Source organism: Mesocricetus auratus, unplaced genomic scaffold (assembly GCF_017639785.1).
Source record: "Mesocricetus auratus isolate SY011 unplaced genomic scaffold, BCM_Maur_2.0 Super-Scaffold_100003, whole genome shotgun sequence".
Classification (NCBI taxonomy): Eukaryota; Metazoa; Chordata; class Mammalia; order Rodentia; family Cricetidae; genus Mesocricetus; species Mesocricetus auratus.
The window spans coordinates 53,733,854-53,752,052 of NW_024429188.1; the positions used below are offsets into that span (position 1 = coordinate 53,733,854).

Consider the following 18,199-nt stretch of genomic DNA (forward strand, 5'->3'; position numbering starts at 1 on the left):
TTTTTGGCACAGAAGAAGGAAAAGAATCCCAAGTAAAAAGGTCAGAACTGCCGGGTGGTGGTGGCACATGCCTTTAATCCCAGCACTCGGGAGGCAAAGGAAGGCGGATCTCTGTGAGTTTGAGGCCGGGCTAGATAGACAGCCTCCAAAACAATACAGAGAAACCCTGTCTCGTAAAAACCAAAAAAAAAGGGTCAGAACTTCCACAAGATCATAGAAGAAAATTTTCCCTAACTAAGGAAAGACATACCCATACAAATACAAGAAACACATAGAATATCAGGCAAGACCAGAAAAGAAAATACCCACAGCATATCACAGTTAAAATACTAAGTATACATAATAAAGTGTACTGAGAGCTGCAAAAGGAAAAAAAACTAACACAAAGGAAAAGCCCATCAGAATTAATAGTTGGTTTCTCAAGAGAACCTTTGAAGGCCAGAAAACTTAGGAGTAATTCATCCAAGTCATAAAAGACCACGAGGATCTGCCTAAACTAATATAATTGCCATATTGAAGGACAAAGAAAGGTTTTTGGATTTTTTTTGGTTTTTCAAGACAGGGTTTCTCTGTTTTGTTTTGGAGGTTGTCCTGGAACTTGCTCTGTAGACCAGGCTGGCTTCGAACTCACAGAGATCCGCCTGCCTCTGCCTCCCAAGTGCTGGGATTAAAGGCATGTGCCACCAACGCCAGGCAAGAAAGGTTTTGTATAATCTAAATAGCCTAAAACATTCTCTACCCAACAACCTAAAGAAAACAATATTTCTGGCTAAAGAGAGGAATGTGGAAAGAAATAAAGCCATAATTATTAAAATACAAAATACCACTGAAAACACAACACCATGAACTAACAACACAATGACTGAAATTAACACACACATTTCTTTTGTATTTGATTGGTTGAGTTTGTTTTTTCAAGACAGGGTTTCTCTGTGTAGACCTGGCTGGCCTGGAACTCACTATGTAGACCAGACTGACTCAGAGATTCCACCTGCCTCTGCCTCTCAAGTGCTGAAATTAAAGGCATGTGTCAACACCACCACTGACAACACACACATTTAAATAATAACATTAAATATCAATGGCCCGAATTCTCAAAACAAAGGACACAGACTGAAAGGCTAAAGAAACAAAATCCATCTGTCTGCTGTTTACAACAAACACAGCTTTAAAAATAGGCACTCTCTTAGGGTAAAAGATGTACTACAAGCACTCCAATCACCTGGAACCAGGAAGCAAGCAGGCTTCCCTTATCCTAGTATCTGATGAAAGACATCAAACTAAAACTGATCACAAAAGATAAAGAAAGACACTTTGTTTTAATCAAGGGAACTCTTAACCAAGATGACATTATGATCCTACACATACATTCAAACGCTAGTGAATCTTTGATTCCATTTTTTAAAAAGTACTAATGGATTTAAAGACAGATTGACATCAATCCATAGTGATTACAACCCCCCCCACTTTCTATGATCATATGAACAAAAAATACAGAGAAACATAACTAATACCATAAGCCATATTCAGAAAGGTTGAAGTAACTCTATGTATTCTACCAGACCACAATGCAATAAAATCTGTATATTACTAACAACAAACAAATGTCTAGCATGTACACAAACTCATGGAGACTTCCTTATTTTTTAGTGAATGATAAATGAGTCAAAGAAGAAATCGAGAAAGAAATTTCCAGGAAATAAATGAAAATGAAAACACATCAAAACTAAATTCTGGGCCATATTGAAAGCAATCCTTTGAGGGAAATTTAAAGCTCTAAGTACCTACATTAAAAAATCAGAAAGAGGGACAGGAGAGATGGCTCAGCAGTTAAGAGCACTCACTGGCTGCTTTTCCAGAGGATCCTGGTTCAATTCTCAGTATTCACATGGCATCCCACAACTGCCTATAACTCCAGTTCTAGAACATACATACATACATACATACAGGCAAAACACTAATGTATGTAAAATAAGAATAAATAAAAAATCAGACAGAGCACAGTAACCTAATGATATACCTCAAAAATTTGGAAGAACAGCCAGCCAGGCAATGGTGGTGCATACCTTCAATCCCAGCACTCAGGAAACAGAGGCAGGTCGATCTCTCTGAGTTCAAGGCCAGTCTGGTCTACAGAGTGAGTTACGGGACAGACAGAGCTACACAGAGAACCGTATCTTGTAAAACAAAAACAAAAAAAATGGAGAAACAAGAACAAACCAAACTCAAACCCAGTTGACAGCAAGAAATAAATCAATGAAATATAAAAAATTACAAAAATATCAATGAATCTAAGAAGTAGTTCTTTGAGAAAAAAAAAACAAGATTGACAGACACCTGCTAGGGCCCGACTAACCAGAAGAAAAAAGGAGAGGATCCAAATTAACAGAATCAGAAATGAACAGGGAAATATTATGACATGAAAAAAAATTCAGAATATTGTTAGGGAATATTCTCAAAAACCTGTTCTCCATTAACCTGAAAAACTTAAAAATAAATAATTTCTAGATTCAGCCAAACCACCAAAATTAAAACAAGAACTCAACAAGCAAAACATATAAACAACAAATGAAGTGATCAAAATTGTAATAAGATGCTTTCCAGAAGTAATTCCAGAGCCAGATGGATTCGCACCAGAATTCTACCAGACTTTCAAAGATCTATAGCCAGTCCTTCTTCAACTATTAAAAAATTGGGAACAGGAGGAGCATTCCCAAGCCTCATCAGAGGAGCACTTCCAAACCCCATCTAGGAAGCCAGTATCTCACTAATATCCAAACAGGTAAAAACAACAATAATAAAAAGAGAAAATCACAGCCCAGTATCTCTGATGAATATAGATTCAAAACTTCTCAATAAAATACTAAGGATAAAAAAGACTATATACCATGACCAAGTGGCTTTATCCCTAAAATGCAGGGATGGTTCAACATATGCAAGTAAACCAATGTAATAAACATAAATGGACTTAAAGACAAAAATCACATGATCATCTCAATAGATGCAGAAAGAAATCCTTTGACAAAATCCAACATGCCTTTAAGATAAAAGTCCGAATAGGACTAGAAGGAACACATCTCAACATAATAAGAGCCCACAGCCCACATATAAGAAGCCCACAGTCAACAACCTCCTAAATGGAGAAAAACTTGAAGCAGTCCCACTGAAGTCAAGAACAAGACAGGGTATCCACTTTCCAACTCCTTTTCAATAGTGTGCTCAAAGCACTAGCTAGAGCAATAATACAAGAGAAGGAAATTAAAGGGATACAAACAGGGAAAGATGTCAGACTATCCCTACTTGCACATGACATAATATTATACATTAAGAAATTTCAGCTGGGCGTTGGTGGTACACACCAACACTCGGGAGGCAGAGGCAGGCGGATCTCTGTGAGTTTGAGGCCAGCCTGGTCTACAGAGATCCAGGACAGGCTCCAAAGCAATATAGAGAAACCCTGTCTCAACAAAACAAAAAAATTTTTTTAAATCTATTAGGGAACTTCTAGAAATGACAACTTCAGCAGTGTAGCCAATACAGAACCCAACTTGTACAAATCAATAGATTTTCTACACACCACCAGCAATCACACAGAGGAAGGAATCGTGGGCATACTCCTATTCACAAATGCCTCCAAGAAAATGAATTGCTAGGAATAAACATAACCAAGAAAGTGAAGGGTCTCTACAATAAAAACTTCTAAACCTCTGAACAAAGAGATAAACAAAACAAAACAAAAACCTAGAAAATGGAAGAGACCTCCCATGCTCATGGATTGATAGAATTAATGTTGTGAAAAAATCATTTTACCAAAAGCTATTATAGATTCAATGTAATCCCAATCAAAATCCCCATTTCATTCTTCACAAGAATAGAAGAAAAAAATACCCTAAAATCCATAAGGAAACCACAAAAACTCTGGAGAGCCAAAACAATACTGAGCAAAAAGAACGCTGCTAGAGGGATTACAATTCCAGATCTTAAGATACATTACAGAGCCACTGTAATAGAAACAATATGGTATCCGCACAAACATATACGTAGACCAGGGAAGTAAAATCAAAGACTCAGACATGAATACATGTAATTTAAACCATGTAATATTTGACAAAGATGCTAAAAGCATACACTGAAATAAACAGATGGTGCTGCGAAAACTGGGTGTCCACATGGAGAAGAATGAAATTAGACCCCTATCTATATCACCTTGCACAAAACTAACTCCAAATAGATTACAGACCTAAAAGTGAAGGCCCAAACACTGAAGCAGCTAGAAGAAAACACAGGCAGTATTGTGCATAATAGATGTAGGAAAGGACTTTCTAAACAAGATTCCATTTGACCAAGAGCTAAAGACAAGTGAAAAGGACTTCATAAAAATAAAAATCTTCTACACAACTAAAGAAAAGAACTGTTAAAGAGGAGGCTAACTATACATTTATATAGGTTTAATATCCAAAATATATAAAGAACTCAAAAAACAAAGGGTTAAAAAACAAAAACAGAAACCAAATGGCCCATTCAAAAAATGGGCTTGGGACCTGAACAGAGAGAGTTCTCAAAAGAAGAAAAAAAATGACTAAGAGATATCTCAAAAAATATTCATTGCAATAGGGAAAGCAAATCAAAACAACTTTGAGGTTTTCACCTTACCCCAGTCAGAATGGCAAAGATCAATAAGCAACAAAGGCCAGAGGACATGTTATGGGAAAAAGAACCTCATTCACTGTTGGTGGAGCGCAAACTGGTCCAAGTAACCTGGAAATCAGTGTGGAAACTTCCCCAAAAGCTAGTAATAAATCTATCAAATGATCCAGCTAGGCCACTCCCTTGGTATATTCCCAAAGGACTTGGCATCCTACTTCACAGATACCTGTTCAGGCATGTCCACTGCTATTATAGTCACAAAAGCTATGAAATGGAAACAACCTAAATGTCCTTCAACTGATGAATGCATAATAAAAATGCAGTACATATACACTATGAGACACTATTCAACTGTAAAGAAAAATGAAATGAATTATGCAGGTAAATGGATGGAATTAGAAGAGATCATATTGAGCAAAGTGACCCAAATGCAGAAAGACAAACATCACATGCTCTCTCTCATCTGAGGTTCCTAGCTCCAAGTGTTCAGATGTGAGCACACACCCTGGAGTAACTACAGAAACCAAGAAAATGTAAAGGGCTGAGTAGCAGCACTGGAAAAACACCTGAATTGTCCTCTGGCCTCTACAAACATGCACAAAAATCTATGTGTGCATCTGTAAATATATAACATGTATACACACACGTACACACACAAAAAAGAGGATTAAGGTATTGGCCAATTAAAAAAACATTCATCTATTCTTATTTTAGGTATATTTATGTGTTCGTTAATGGTCTGTGGAGGTGAGAAAAGGGCTTCAGATACCCTGAAGCTGAAGTTATGGATGGTTACCAGCTACCATGTGGGTGTTGGGAACCAAACCTGTGTCCTCTGCAAGAGCAACTATTGTTAACCACTGAGCCATCTCTCCACCCCAATACTGATCTCTTTCATATCAGTCTGGCATATCATATCAAATGCTATACATACTTAGCATATTTAAACATTTTCATGACTATATCAATGTCATATCCAAACTTAATGTATTAAAGTGCCCAACCGCCTTAATAAATGATTCACCATAGTTGATTTCTTTATGTGTATGCATGTTTGTCTATATAAATTACTGTGTACCACATGCATTCAGGAATCTGAGGCCAGAGTCATAGATAATTGTGACCTGCCACGTGGGTGCTATGAACTGAACCTGACTTATTGCAGGAACAGTACGAGCCATTTCTCTAGCCAGTCTCCCTTAAAAAATTGAGCACTTTGACTAAAGTATTCTTCTTCCTCTCCCTCCTCTTCATCATCATCAAGATTCAGTAATTGAGGTGATTATTTTGTTTATATTCTAACAAATAACGCTAGCTAGCTGAAGATCAGAAAAGCAAAGCAGCCAACCACTAGAGAGTTCTTACCTCTACCAAGGCTCGGGAAGGGGCGATCCAGTCCTCGGGGTTACTGCAGACTGACTCCTGTCTCCTCCCACCTTATATTCCTCTCTAATGCTGGTATTTAAAGACATGCACCACCACTGCCTGGCCTCTATGGCTAACTGGTATGGCTGCTGGGAGATATGTGCCACCACTTCCTGGCCTCAAGAGCATTCTTCATCATCATTAACATCATAAAGACAAGATCTCATATAGTACAAACTGGACTAGAATTTGCTACGTAGCCAAAACACCTTGAGCTTCCTTTTTGTTGTTGTTGTGTTTTTCGAGATGGGGTTTCTCTGTGTAGCTTTGGAGCCTGTCGTGGAACTCGCTCTGTAGAACAGGCTGGCCTCGACTCAGAGAGATCCGCCTGCCTCTACCTCTGCTGGGACTAAAGGCATGCGCCGCCTGACCAACTGGGGCTTCTGATTCAAGCATGAGCTAATAAGCATAAGCAGGTTTTATGTGGTGCTAGAGAGGCAAGCACTCTACCAACTAAGCTACATTCCCAGCCTCTTATTCTGACATAGAATTTTTAAAATAGTGTCACAACCTAAAGATAGAACTGACCCTTCTCCCATAATTGACAGGGAAAATGCCCAAGTAATAGACTCAAGCAACTCAGTATTACATTTTGGACATTTGATTATCCTAACGTCTTTGATTGATGCAGAAGCCTAAAAAAGGAAAAAAACAGAATCTGTATTGGTCTATCCTAACCATGAAAATGCTGTCAGGCAAGTATATGAAAGACAGCATAGCTGATGCATAAATGCATCATAAATAGAATCACATTGTCTTTGTGACATCATCGCTCACCTGCCTCCTTGGCACAAGGCTTTTGCCTGACCAGGCTGATCTTCACACAGGAGAAATTATATCAAACGGTATTGGAGTATCTGGGGCAACAAGAGAGAGGGAAGCCAAATTTGTAGACTCTGATCCCAAGGATGCTGAACTGCTGGTTCGAGCAGTTGGTGGCTGAGATTGTCTAATGACGAAGGAAAACAAAAAGGTACTAAATTTAGTTTTTCTTTCAGACGTTCAATGCTTAGCAGATTACAGGAAACGGAAACAGCCCGGCGGTGGTGCAGGACTTTGGAAGTGAAGGCACAGAATCACAAGCCCTGGGCCAGCCTGGTCTACAAAGCAAGACCCTGACTCAAACAGTAAAAACTTAATTGCAAAACAGCTACCTATTTATTTAGTAAAAGAGCCCTCGCTTTCCAATTAAAAAACATAAACTGAGACTTAGGAGATGAAGTGCCTGCTGCCTAAGAAGGAGAACTAGGGTTTTAATCGTTAATACTTATATTAAAAAAAAAGAAGTTGCACATGGCAGCCGGCATCTGCAACAGCAGCATTGGAGTGCAGAGATAGGAAGATTCGAGGAACTCACTGGCCAGTCAGCATACCGAATCAATGAGCCCTAGGTTCATGAGAAACCCTATCTTAAAAATAAAACTCTCCAATACATCAACCTCTGGCCTGCACAGGCAGATATACATGCATGTGTGCATACATATAACCCTTATTAATAAATTTATTATTTTTAAAATATACTCGTTACTCAGAGATGATCTAGAATTTACCTAAGTAGTACTATAAATCAAATTGCTCACTAACACTTTAAATAGCTCTTACTGTCCATTAAAAAAACCCATACATTAACTCACCCTGCTGGACACAGGCTCTCGTGTCTCCGCTGGGAAGATGACGAAGGAGTGACAGCTTCCAGAGCAGACTGATTTACTCGTGCAGCAGCTTCCTATTTTGTTTTGGTTTTGTTGTTAAAAAAAGTATTAGTATTAATAATGTAAGAAACTAAAAGCTTGATATAGTTCTCAAAATTGTCACTGGGCTCTTAAGTTGTGCTTAAAATAATCCAAAGCTACTGAGGTATTTCCATTCTCTGATCTTACTAGTAAGACACATTATTTTCAATTATAATTTAAGAATGATTCTAATTTCCTTCTACTAATATAAAATAGGTAAATACCCTATTTCCATTCATTTTTAACTACCAGTTATCTTGGTTTTTATTACTATCACCTAGCACACTGCCTAGTCTAATTCAAAATGTTTTCAGAACATAAAAATTTAGAAATAGGAAATATTCACTAAATATAAAAGAACTCTCATATAATTATCTGTGAAATTATTATTAATATCCTAGATGGCATCTCATTTTCACAAAAACAGAATTCTTTTTTCTAAATGACGTCTTTGAATTTAAAACCTGGAGGTCATCTTTATCATTTTCTTCTTTACCTTTTAGTCAGCTACTAACTAGTTGAGACCCTCCTATCAAACCTTCCATTAAGCAATAAGAGCTTAAACTGGACATGGTGGCACATGTCATTGATCTGGGTTATAGGGAGGGGCACAGACAGCAGATCCAGGAAACCCTGTCAGGGTAGGGGGAAGAGTTCAAGACTTAGACTCTCAACTGAAATCATCAATCTCTACCCGGCTCTGGGAAGCAGCATAGCCAGCCCACGAAGACTGCCAAGGACCTAGTCTTTTCCCAGCTCTCACACAGCATGGATTCATTCCAGTCCTTCCAGTCCTTCAACTGCTGGTACTCTTGGATTCTACCTGCACTTCTAAGTTTACAAGCTGAGGTTCACCAGGGCAGAAATCCGTGCTACTCAAAAAGAATAATTTGCAAACTCACAGTTCAGGCTACATCATTACAGATGTACCAAATCATAACATGTATTTGAGTAAGATTTCCAGGTGATCTGTATGCTGGTTCCATCTACATATCTCTGTGTCTAAGCTTTAGTTTTCATTGTATTATCTGCAACACAGCTCAGGCTTCTATCATTTCTATCGAATTTTCTAGAAAACAAAATCCTAACATTCTCAAAATACAAATCTCTACATGATCACCAAGTGCATTGTTTTAACCATGTGCTTCTTGTCACAACATGCTGTACATATAATGTCACAGTTCCATTTTCCCTTACTCTAGTCACTCTCAGAGGAAGCCACAGAGCTTCACCTACATTTTTACCTACTCCATGACACTCGACGTGAAGCTAAATTGTCAATATCAACTAACTAAATGATTTCAGTACATTTTGAAATAACACACTGTTGTGGGACAGACAATACAAGGCGCACTGTAGCTACCCAAACAGGATCATATGGATTCTGTACCTGAGATTACAGAACTCGAGAAAGAAGTCAATTAACAAAAGACATATAAACCACAAAATTACTTCATTCTGATAGATCTGAATAACAAAACAAAAAATAGTACCTCTGGGTTTTCACTCAAGTATATTTGTTTAGATATGTTGCTTATTGTACAAATCCACTGAAAGGGAAAAATAATATGATTACTAATTTTTCTTCAAAAAGCCTCTCTACTAAGGAAAGCTATTCGACATTAAACTGACACAGAACTTTCATTAGCAGTAGCACATAATCTTCTTCATAAGAAAATACCCTAGGGGTGGGGATATAGGTCAGTGGTAGAACATATACTTAACATGTGAGCCCATGAATTCAATCCCCAGCACCGCAAACAAAATAAGACATCCCGCTACAAACACATGCATGTATGAGATCTTCAGATTATTTTTAAATAGTTATTTATACAGGGAAACAAATAGTAATCATGTTAAATTATAACTTAATAGTATACATTTATTCTTTTACTTCCTCCCTTATTTCCCACCAAATATGGTAATATGAACTCAGTTACCATAATATCTATGTGAAAAATTAAAATACAAACTCTTTCTGAGTAATGTGTATTGCATATCTTCCTTCTTTCAAAAGAGAAAACACTATCCCACATCTTCTGCCTCACTCTCAAGGATTCCTGTGCCTGGTAGACCTCACAAATCTAATACTCTGGGTAAACCACGCCGAGAGCAGAAACATCTGTCTTCAAAGACTACTCTTTCCCACGAGAAAGAAATACATGCAGGTCTCTACAGAATTTCCAACTCCACCTTTTACCAATAAAATTATAATATGAAATAAAAGTGCTTGAAAATAATCTGGGGTATATTTTCATGAAGACTATTTCTGAAAACATCTTTTAAGGTAGCAGTCTTTATGACACCTTACCTTCCACATGTGGTATAGTAGGAGTAAAACTGGAGCCAAAACTAACAAGCTTGTAAGGAAGAACAGAGACTCCCAAATCTTTGCTTTTCTGTCTTTCATTTTGCTAACCTTCTAGGCTTTAGTTGCTCTTGTGGTACCATATCTGCTGCCACTATGGTCTTGCTGCAGCAAGTAGTGTCTCAAAGATTAGTGAGAACGGAGACTAAATGAAACTGTCAACTCATGATACTAAGCCTGCTAGAAGGCAACACTCATAAGGTCATTGCTAAATATAACACTTTAAGACAGCACAGAAATGGTGTCCAAGATTCCTCCAGCTATAAAACTGTCAGAAAACAAGACTGCTGCTTCAGAACAGGGAACTTTAAAATGATTTTAAATTAATTTGGATTTTTCCAAATTTTCTATAATGAATACATTAATATGTTTCGTTCTCAGGAAAAACAGTTTTAATGTTGCTAAAGAAGTTAATTTTATTAAAAAATACCTCTTCATGGTCTGTTTTACTCTCTGCTTGCAAATTTGAAGATCTAGGGAGAAAAGTTACCATAATACCTATGTGAAAAATTAAAATACAAACTCTTTCTGAGTAATGTGTATTGCATATCTTCCTTCTTTCAAAAGAGAAAACAGTATCCCACATCTTCTGCCTCACTCTCAAGGATTCCTGTGCCTGATAGACCTCACAAGTTAAAGAAGTTAACTTTATTAAAAAAAGTTACCTCTTCACGGTCTGTTTTACTCTATGCTTGCAAATTTGAAGATCTAGGGAGAAAAGAGTGAAAGTTTTAACCTCAACTTTAAAATTAAAGAAAAGAACAAAAGTGACAATACTTTAGGGAAAGAAGACCATCAGAGGGTCAGGATTTAAGCCTGATCTCCAAAAGGCTATCTACAACACAAAGTGTAAAATCAAATGGGAGTGTCCACTCTCAGAGGTCAGAACATAAAAGAAAAAAATGTACTTCAACTCCTGCCATCTCTATTGGTGATCTGACTAGAAAATACCAACTTCATTACTGACAGTTTCACCCTCAATAAGGTTAAACAAAGAGTCCAACATATGAATGACTAACAGAAAGATACTAACGTTTTTCCATCAAAGGAAATGATCTGAAAACAAATCTCCTGTCTTCAGAGTCCACAGCCATCACTGAACAGTTGTCTGTATCCATGGCCAGGCCTCCTGCCACATCTCCACGTGCTTGACTCATTAAGTTTCCACCCTGCGGGAAGTAAAGCTGTCTGTCACAGATAGATGACACCAAACCTGGTTTACTAAAGAAAATACATTGATATTTTAATAATGACACTTAAATATCCCTATCAGCAGACACAAGAAAAAGCCTGTGAAAACAAAACAACTTGCAAAAAGGCACGAAGATGTCAAGAAGACATCTAAAATGATTTTGTACAGGTTGACTCACTTGTGTGTATACAGTCTCAGAAACAAGACTAGAAATTATTAAGTGGCAGCTGTTAAAATGATCCATCAAAATACAAGTTACAGTTCAATATTCAATGGAATAAATTCAAATTTATTTTGAGGATTAATCTATTTCACCATTCTGTACTGAGTGATGGCTGAGGACTTAACTCAGTGGGGTCATATGTGCCTGGGATGCTCAAGAGCCTGGGTTCCAAGCCAGCATTGATAATTGAAGAGAAAAAAAGAGGGGTCCAAAAAGGTTTGGCCCATTTCAAATGAAAACTCAAATTTGACTTGATATAATCACATCGTTAATTATGTGATTAACATTAACATAATACTATGACAGGCCTATTTAGACTCAAATTGTTTCATCACGTCTATAAATACAAATTATTCATATTATTCAATAAATATCATGGTAAGATTTTTGTTTGCTTGCTTGTTTGCTTGTTTGTTTCAAGACAGGGTCCCTCTGTGTAACTCTGGCTGTCCTGAACTTTGCAGACCAGGCTGGACTTGGAACTCACAGAGATCCACCTTCCTCTACCTCCCAATGCTGGGATTAAAGATGTATACCACCACTACCCAGCTTAAGGAAGTATTTTTAAAGGATTCATGAACTTCCATCTGTCAGCAAACTCATATAATTACACTACTAAAATGTTTCAACCTTGGGCTGCCAAGATGGCATAATGAGTCTCGGTACTTCCACCAAGCCTAGTAACTAAGTTCTATCTGAGGCACCCACATGGTGGGAAGAGAGAACCAACTCCAGCAAGCGGTCCTCTCCCCTCCAATCCTGAACTGTGCTACCCCAAGAATACACAAAATAATCATTATAATAAATCAAAATGTATACACAAAAAATATACTTTTTATAAAAACAGTTTCAACCTTTGGTAAAACCAAAACAATCAGGCAAACAATATTAATTATATACTACATTGATTGGATAGTACAAGATGAGATATGAAAATAACAATAGTTTTCTTACTTCCTAGCATTCAGGTATCCAGCCTTTTGGGTTAAATTTTAGAGGGAAATTTGGTGGGATCTGGGTCAGGCAGATATAAAGGGTCACTGGCTACTTCCAAGTCTTCTATTGTCGGTTTCATGGTCTCAACATCACCTTCCATTTCCCTTCAAACCTAATACAGAGAACAGACTAGTTACTACCAGCCACAACCAACAAAGAATGCCTTATCAATCCTATGCGCCCATGTATTTAATTATTTAAAGAAGCAATTATAAGATGGTTAAGGTAACATAAATTCATTTTAAATGCTTTTTAAAACTTGGATCTTTTGGTGAAAGTATCAAATTTGAACACTAGTAAAGCAACTAGACACCTAACTACAGAATAGTATTTAAAATGCTCTGTGTTCAAGCCCCAACACTGCAAAAATGAAAATGAAAAAGCTCCAATTTCATCTCTCTCCACACCTCAGATTAACAGCATCGCTACCAAGATAGCAAAGGTGATTAGAAATGCTGTCTTTCTCTAAACACTAGAGCATAGAAAACAAGAATGGCTTACTAATCTTCCAAACAATGTTTACAAATGAGACTTATGGATAATTACTGTTACGTATTTATACTATTCAGACATAAAAGCTAGCTTTCACAATTATTAAAGCTATCCTCAATTTTCAGTGCTATGAAATCTAGAGATGACATTCTAGGGAAAAGATAGAAAAAACTCCAAAATTTAGTGATAAAGCTGAGAAATACACTCATGACAGGAAAACTAACTCTTAGCATCATGACAGCTTGTGGGATCCCCCTAGGGCCCGTTGCTGCTTTAACCCCTAAATAAGCCACGAGACACTATATTCATAATGAAGCTGTTGGCCGTTTGCTTGCTTTCTTATCAGCTAGCTCTGACTTAGGTACTAACCCATAATTACTAATACATATTTTTATAAGGTCTTATCATGTTCTCTCTTCCCGGGAATCGCATAGTGACATACTCTTGACTGCATTCCCCAGAATCCAATCCTCTTCGACTCCTAGTCCCACCTATCTTGCTTCCTTATTGGCCAACAGTGCTTTATTTACACATACACAGAATGACTTCAGCCATCCACACACCTCCTCCCCTTCCCCTCCAAAGCAGGGCTGGATAGCATGCCTCATGAACCACCATCCACGAGGCTCTGGTTTCAATTCCCAGTGAGAAAAGAGAAACAATTCTAAAACCTCCTTTTTCTCTTTTAATAACAACCTTTATTATGACTATGCAAAGTATTCTAGTACAACCTTACTGCATTCTATCTAGTACTATCCCTTTCACATTCTCTTTACTGCTCTTGTTACATAGCTGCATGATGTTACTAACCCACTTAAAATCCTTTGATGACTACTCACTGCAACACACTTCAAGGCCACAAATAGAGCAATTTGGCCCCCAAATTTTTTGATGGGCTTTGGGGAGGGGGTTGTGGGTATGTTTTAAAACAGTGTCCCATTCTGTAGCCCAGGCTAGACTTGAACTCCAGAGTAGCCTCAAACTTTCAGTGATTCTCCTGCCTTTGCCTCCAAAGTGCTAGGATCGCGGGTGAGAGCTACCACACCCAGCCCCCAACTAATGTGTTATTTCTGCCATCTCCCCCCAAGCACATCCAACGAGATGAAAGGTAATGATTCCCTCCCATCACCATATGTTTAGAATTTAGTGGGACTTGCTAAAAGTGCTACTGCATTATCTAATTTTATTTTCACAATTGTTGTTTTGTGGATTTGTTTTGCATAGAGAATAAAGGCAGGGGATTAAGTAACTAGTACATGACTTCAAGTAGTAGCAGACCTCAGCTACGTCCCCAAAATCTTACCCACCTCAACCAGTATACTAAACCTACATTCTCCAAACTCCACAAATGGCCTCTACAGAAAAACTCGTTTGGTTTTAGGGATTTTTGTTGTTTGGTTTGGGATTTTTTTTAAGAAAGTCCTTTTCAATCCCCAAAGTGTTGTCTACTTATCTACACTTGCATATGCCACCTCCTAAGTATAACGTTTTCCAACTCACCAATAAAGCTCTATCTGTACAACTAGTAAAAATCCCCATTACTGCATTTAACTCATGCCAATCTACAGTATCTCCATCCTTGTACTCTGGAATGCATTCACACAAAAGCCTTCAATGAATGTCTATGAGAGCAAGAGTGGAGCCTACTCACATTGTTCCAAGGTATCCAACATACTGCTTGATAAACAGATGCTCAACAATTTTTCTAATGAAAAAAGATGATTTTTAAAAAATACTTGGAATATCCAAATGCAATATAAAATATACCAAATTTTATAACATAGACTCTTAAGTACCTCTCTAAGGCAAAATAACTAATGTATCACAAACTGTGTGTTTTCTTGGGTAATTTGTCAACTAAAATTAGAAACAGAAAGCAGTTTTGGGGAATGATCACTGTGTGAGGATCATTCCCTTTGTTGTCACAGTGACTGCTGCACAGTAAATGCTACTCAGTGGATAATTCCCATAAGCAATCACTGTGTCTGCCTGCAGAGATCCCCCATGTACGAGCATTGGTACAAGCTCTATCACAAGTCTTGAAATCACCTAGAACTTGTTGATATTCTCTTTAATCTTTGCTTAAGTACATTTGTCCTAAAATATTGTGTAATACTTCTGTCTTTAATCTTTGCTTGAGTACATTTGTCCTAAAATATTGTGCAATACTTCTGGGTTTCATTCCTTAAACAAATATCAAAACCTAAATATTCCCTTTAAGTAAAGAAATTCTCATACCACAATTCCATTGAGTTTTGTATGTAACAATTCACTGAGGCAACGTGTGTGATTTACTTTTTCTTTTTTGGTTTTAATCATATGATTTTAAAAATGAGTTTCCAGACAGTGTTTGTTACTCAATTCAGGGTTACCTTTTCCACATCCAAACTACCACAAAAGTCTACTTATATACTTATGTACATACTTTCATATAACCTGAATACAAAACTGAATTTTTTTCTTTTGTGGTGTCTTTTCATTTTCTTTTTGAAATTATAATGTAATTACATTTCTCCATTCCCTTTCCTCCCCCTAAACCTTCCGATATACCTCTCCTTGTTCTTTCAAATTCATACCCTCTTTTTTTTATTAATTGTTACTGTGTGCATATACTGTATCTCATAAAGGGTTTCTGAATTCACACCTTGTAAAATGAAAACAGAACATGCAGTATTATCAAAATATAAAACAAAACAAAACAAGTTTTATATACTTGGAATCAGCTATACCTTTAAAACAGTTATATTTACTTGTAATATCAAAAACTGGCAGAAGAGAAACATTTTGTTTAAAGAATCGGAAAGGTTTTGAACAGCTAGGAAAAAAATTTGAGAGTAATACCACAGCAATGATCTGTTGGCTCTATTTTGAAACAGGAAAAACTAAATCAACTAATGGCATGGCCATTAACTCTGATATTGAAAAGGTATACAGGATTGGAGAGATAAAGGCACAGCAGTGAAGAGCGCTCAGAACTCTTCCAAAGGAGTAGGCTCAACTCCTAGCACCCACATGGTGGCTCACAATCATTTGAAACTCCAGTTGCAGGGACTCTGGCCCCTTCTTCCGGCCTCCCCAGGCACTTAACGCACATGGTAAACAGACATACCTGCAGAGAAAGCACGTATACACATATGGTAAACAGACATACCTGCAGACAAAGCACCTATACACATAAAAACTATGAGCCAGGCAGTGGTGGCGCACGCCTTTAATCCCACCACTCGGGAGGCAGAGGCAAGCATTAAAAATGTTTTGAAAAGTGTGTACACACACCTTGTCCTTTTCTCTGTTTTTTGACAATTGGCTGCCTCTGTTAATTGCAGCATCATGATCTGGAAAACAGAAATAAATGTGAACAGTACAACCATACTACACAAAACTACACTGTACTAGAGCTAGGTAAGCATTCCCCACCACATAATCACTATGTTCAAATGTTCTCCACAGCCTAGCTTCCCTTAAATTACACTACTATGTATCAGACTGATAGAAAACACTAACATCCAAAGAAGTTAGTGCGTGCTCTTTTCTGGAGGGAAACAGAAGCAATAGATCTGGGGTAGGCAAATGACTGGGAGGGATGGGGAGAGGGGACTGTGGTTGGGAGGTACTGCATAAGAGAAGAATGAATAAAAAGAGGAAAAATTATTCTTAATTGTAAAACTCTTTTAAAAAATAGGAGAGCTGAGGATGTATCTTAGTGGGAGAGTGCTTGCCTAGCATGCACAAGGCCCTGGTTCAAGACCAGCACAGGAAGAGAAGGGAATATGAGACGACAGGAGAGAGGAAGAAAGAACACGGTAATGTTTACTAAGTGAATAAAAGAATATTTTACAACCCCTTTAGGCATTAATGAGGATAGGAAACTGTAAGACTGAAGTAACTGCCATTCAAACATTTTGTAAAAACTATATTCAAAATATCTCCACTGATTTAATGTTATCATAACCATTTAATTGAGCTATTTTTTAAAAAAATATTACCAAGAATCAGCCATGATGCACACCGATGAAAAGATGAAAGAAATTAGTGTATAACATATTCAGGGCTTACCTTTACTTGCAGTCTAAAATAACTCTTAGTGTCAGTATTTCTGAAAAAGTTCAAAAATAATTTCAGTTTAGCATATTTATGAAATATTTTATTATATCTATACAGCAATTAGTACCACTTAAGACATAACTAAAACTCAAACAGGAATTTATAGGCAAGATGAAAAAGTTAGTTTCAATTAGTCTACAAAGTATTCAAAATCATTAGCCACCAGAAGATCTACTTACCACAAATACGAGAACAAACAAGTATTAAAATCCACCTTAAATGTTAAGAAATACAAATACTGACAAACTAGATTCTAACATATAAATTTCTTGGTTTTTCAATATGTGATTAATAATTTCAAATGCTGAATGAAAAGGAAAAGATTATGCCATGCAGTCTTAGATTATGAATTCTTGTGTCTACATGGAACATTCTAAAAGATCATTTCAGTTATTAACTCCATCTCTAAAAGATACTTGTCTTTAAACAATTTATCATTCACTGATAAACTTGTTTTTTACCTACTTTGAGTTTATAAATTATTAAAAAGAACCAGATCATAAAACGCTCACGTGAGACACTGTCTACTGCTAACCCATCTCCTTTTTGAGGAAAGGACGTTATTATTTGTTAGGAACTAGTTAATATCAAGCACTTTCATAAATGTTTAGTAACTGCTTAAAGTGAAAGGGGCATGTTGTGGTCAGAGCTGGTTTACATAAGAAATTAAATGCGCTGATCTTCTGACAACTGATGAAAATAGACAAGATTGACTTCAATACCTTTCAGATCTCTTTCTTTACACTGGAAAATGGGGAACATCACAGCATCAGCAAGTTGAGTTGAAAGTACCGCATGACAAGAACTAAGCTAGTAAAAGAAAACAGAGACCAAATAACTAACAGATGACACAACTAATGAATGTCTATACATAGACATTTACCAATGTTATATAAACTTGAATCTAGTCTTTCTTAAAAGATTATTTTTTACAAATGAAAAACAAAAATTATGTAGTATAATACAAAATATTTCATGATACAAAAGAAACTCCTGCCAGGTGGTGTGGTGTCTGCCTT

At 37.0% G+C, this 18,199-nt stretch overlaps 1 protein-coding gene across 1 annotated transcript in view; it reads right to left on the reverse strand.

The window, feature by feature from the left end:
• Positions 1-1,918: 1,918 nt before the first annotated feature.
• The window catches only part of LOC106022749 (DCC-interacting protein 13-alpha), a 62,159-nt gene continuing 45,878 nt past the window's right edge, over positions 1,919-18,199 (reverse strand). Inside the window, 9 exon segments of the mRNA XM_040743759.1 lie at positions 1,919-6,897; positions 6,899-7,021; positions 7,707-7,798; positions 9,299-9,355; positions 10,604-10,646; positions 11,207-11,240; positions 11,243-11,394; positions 17,139-17,172; positions 17,903-17,990. Of these exon segments, the coding sequence (XP_040599693.1) occupies positions 6,846-6,897; positions 6,899-7,021; positions 7,707-7,798; positions 9,299-9,355; positions 10,604-10,646; positions 11,207-11,240; positions 11,243-11,394; positions 17,139-17,172; positions 17,903-17,990 (675 nt within the window). The 3' untranslated portion in view covers positions 1,919-6,845.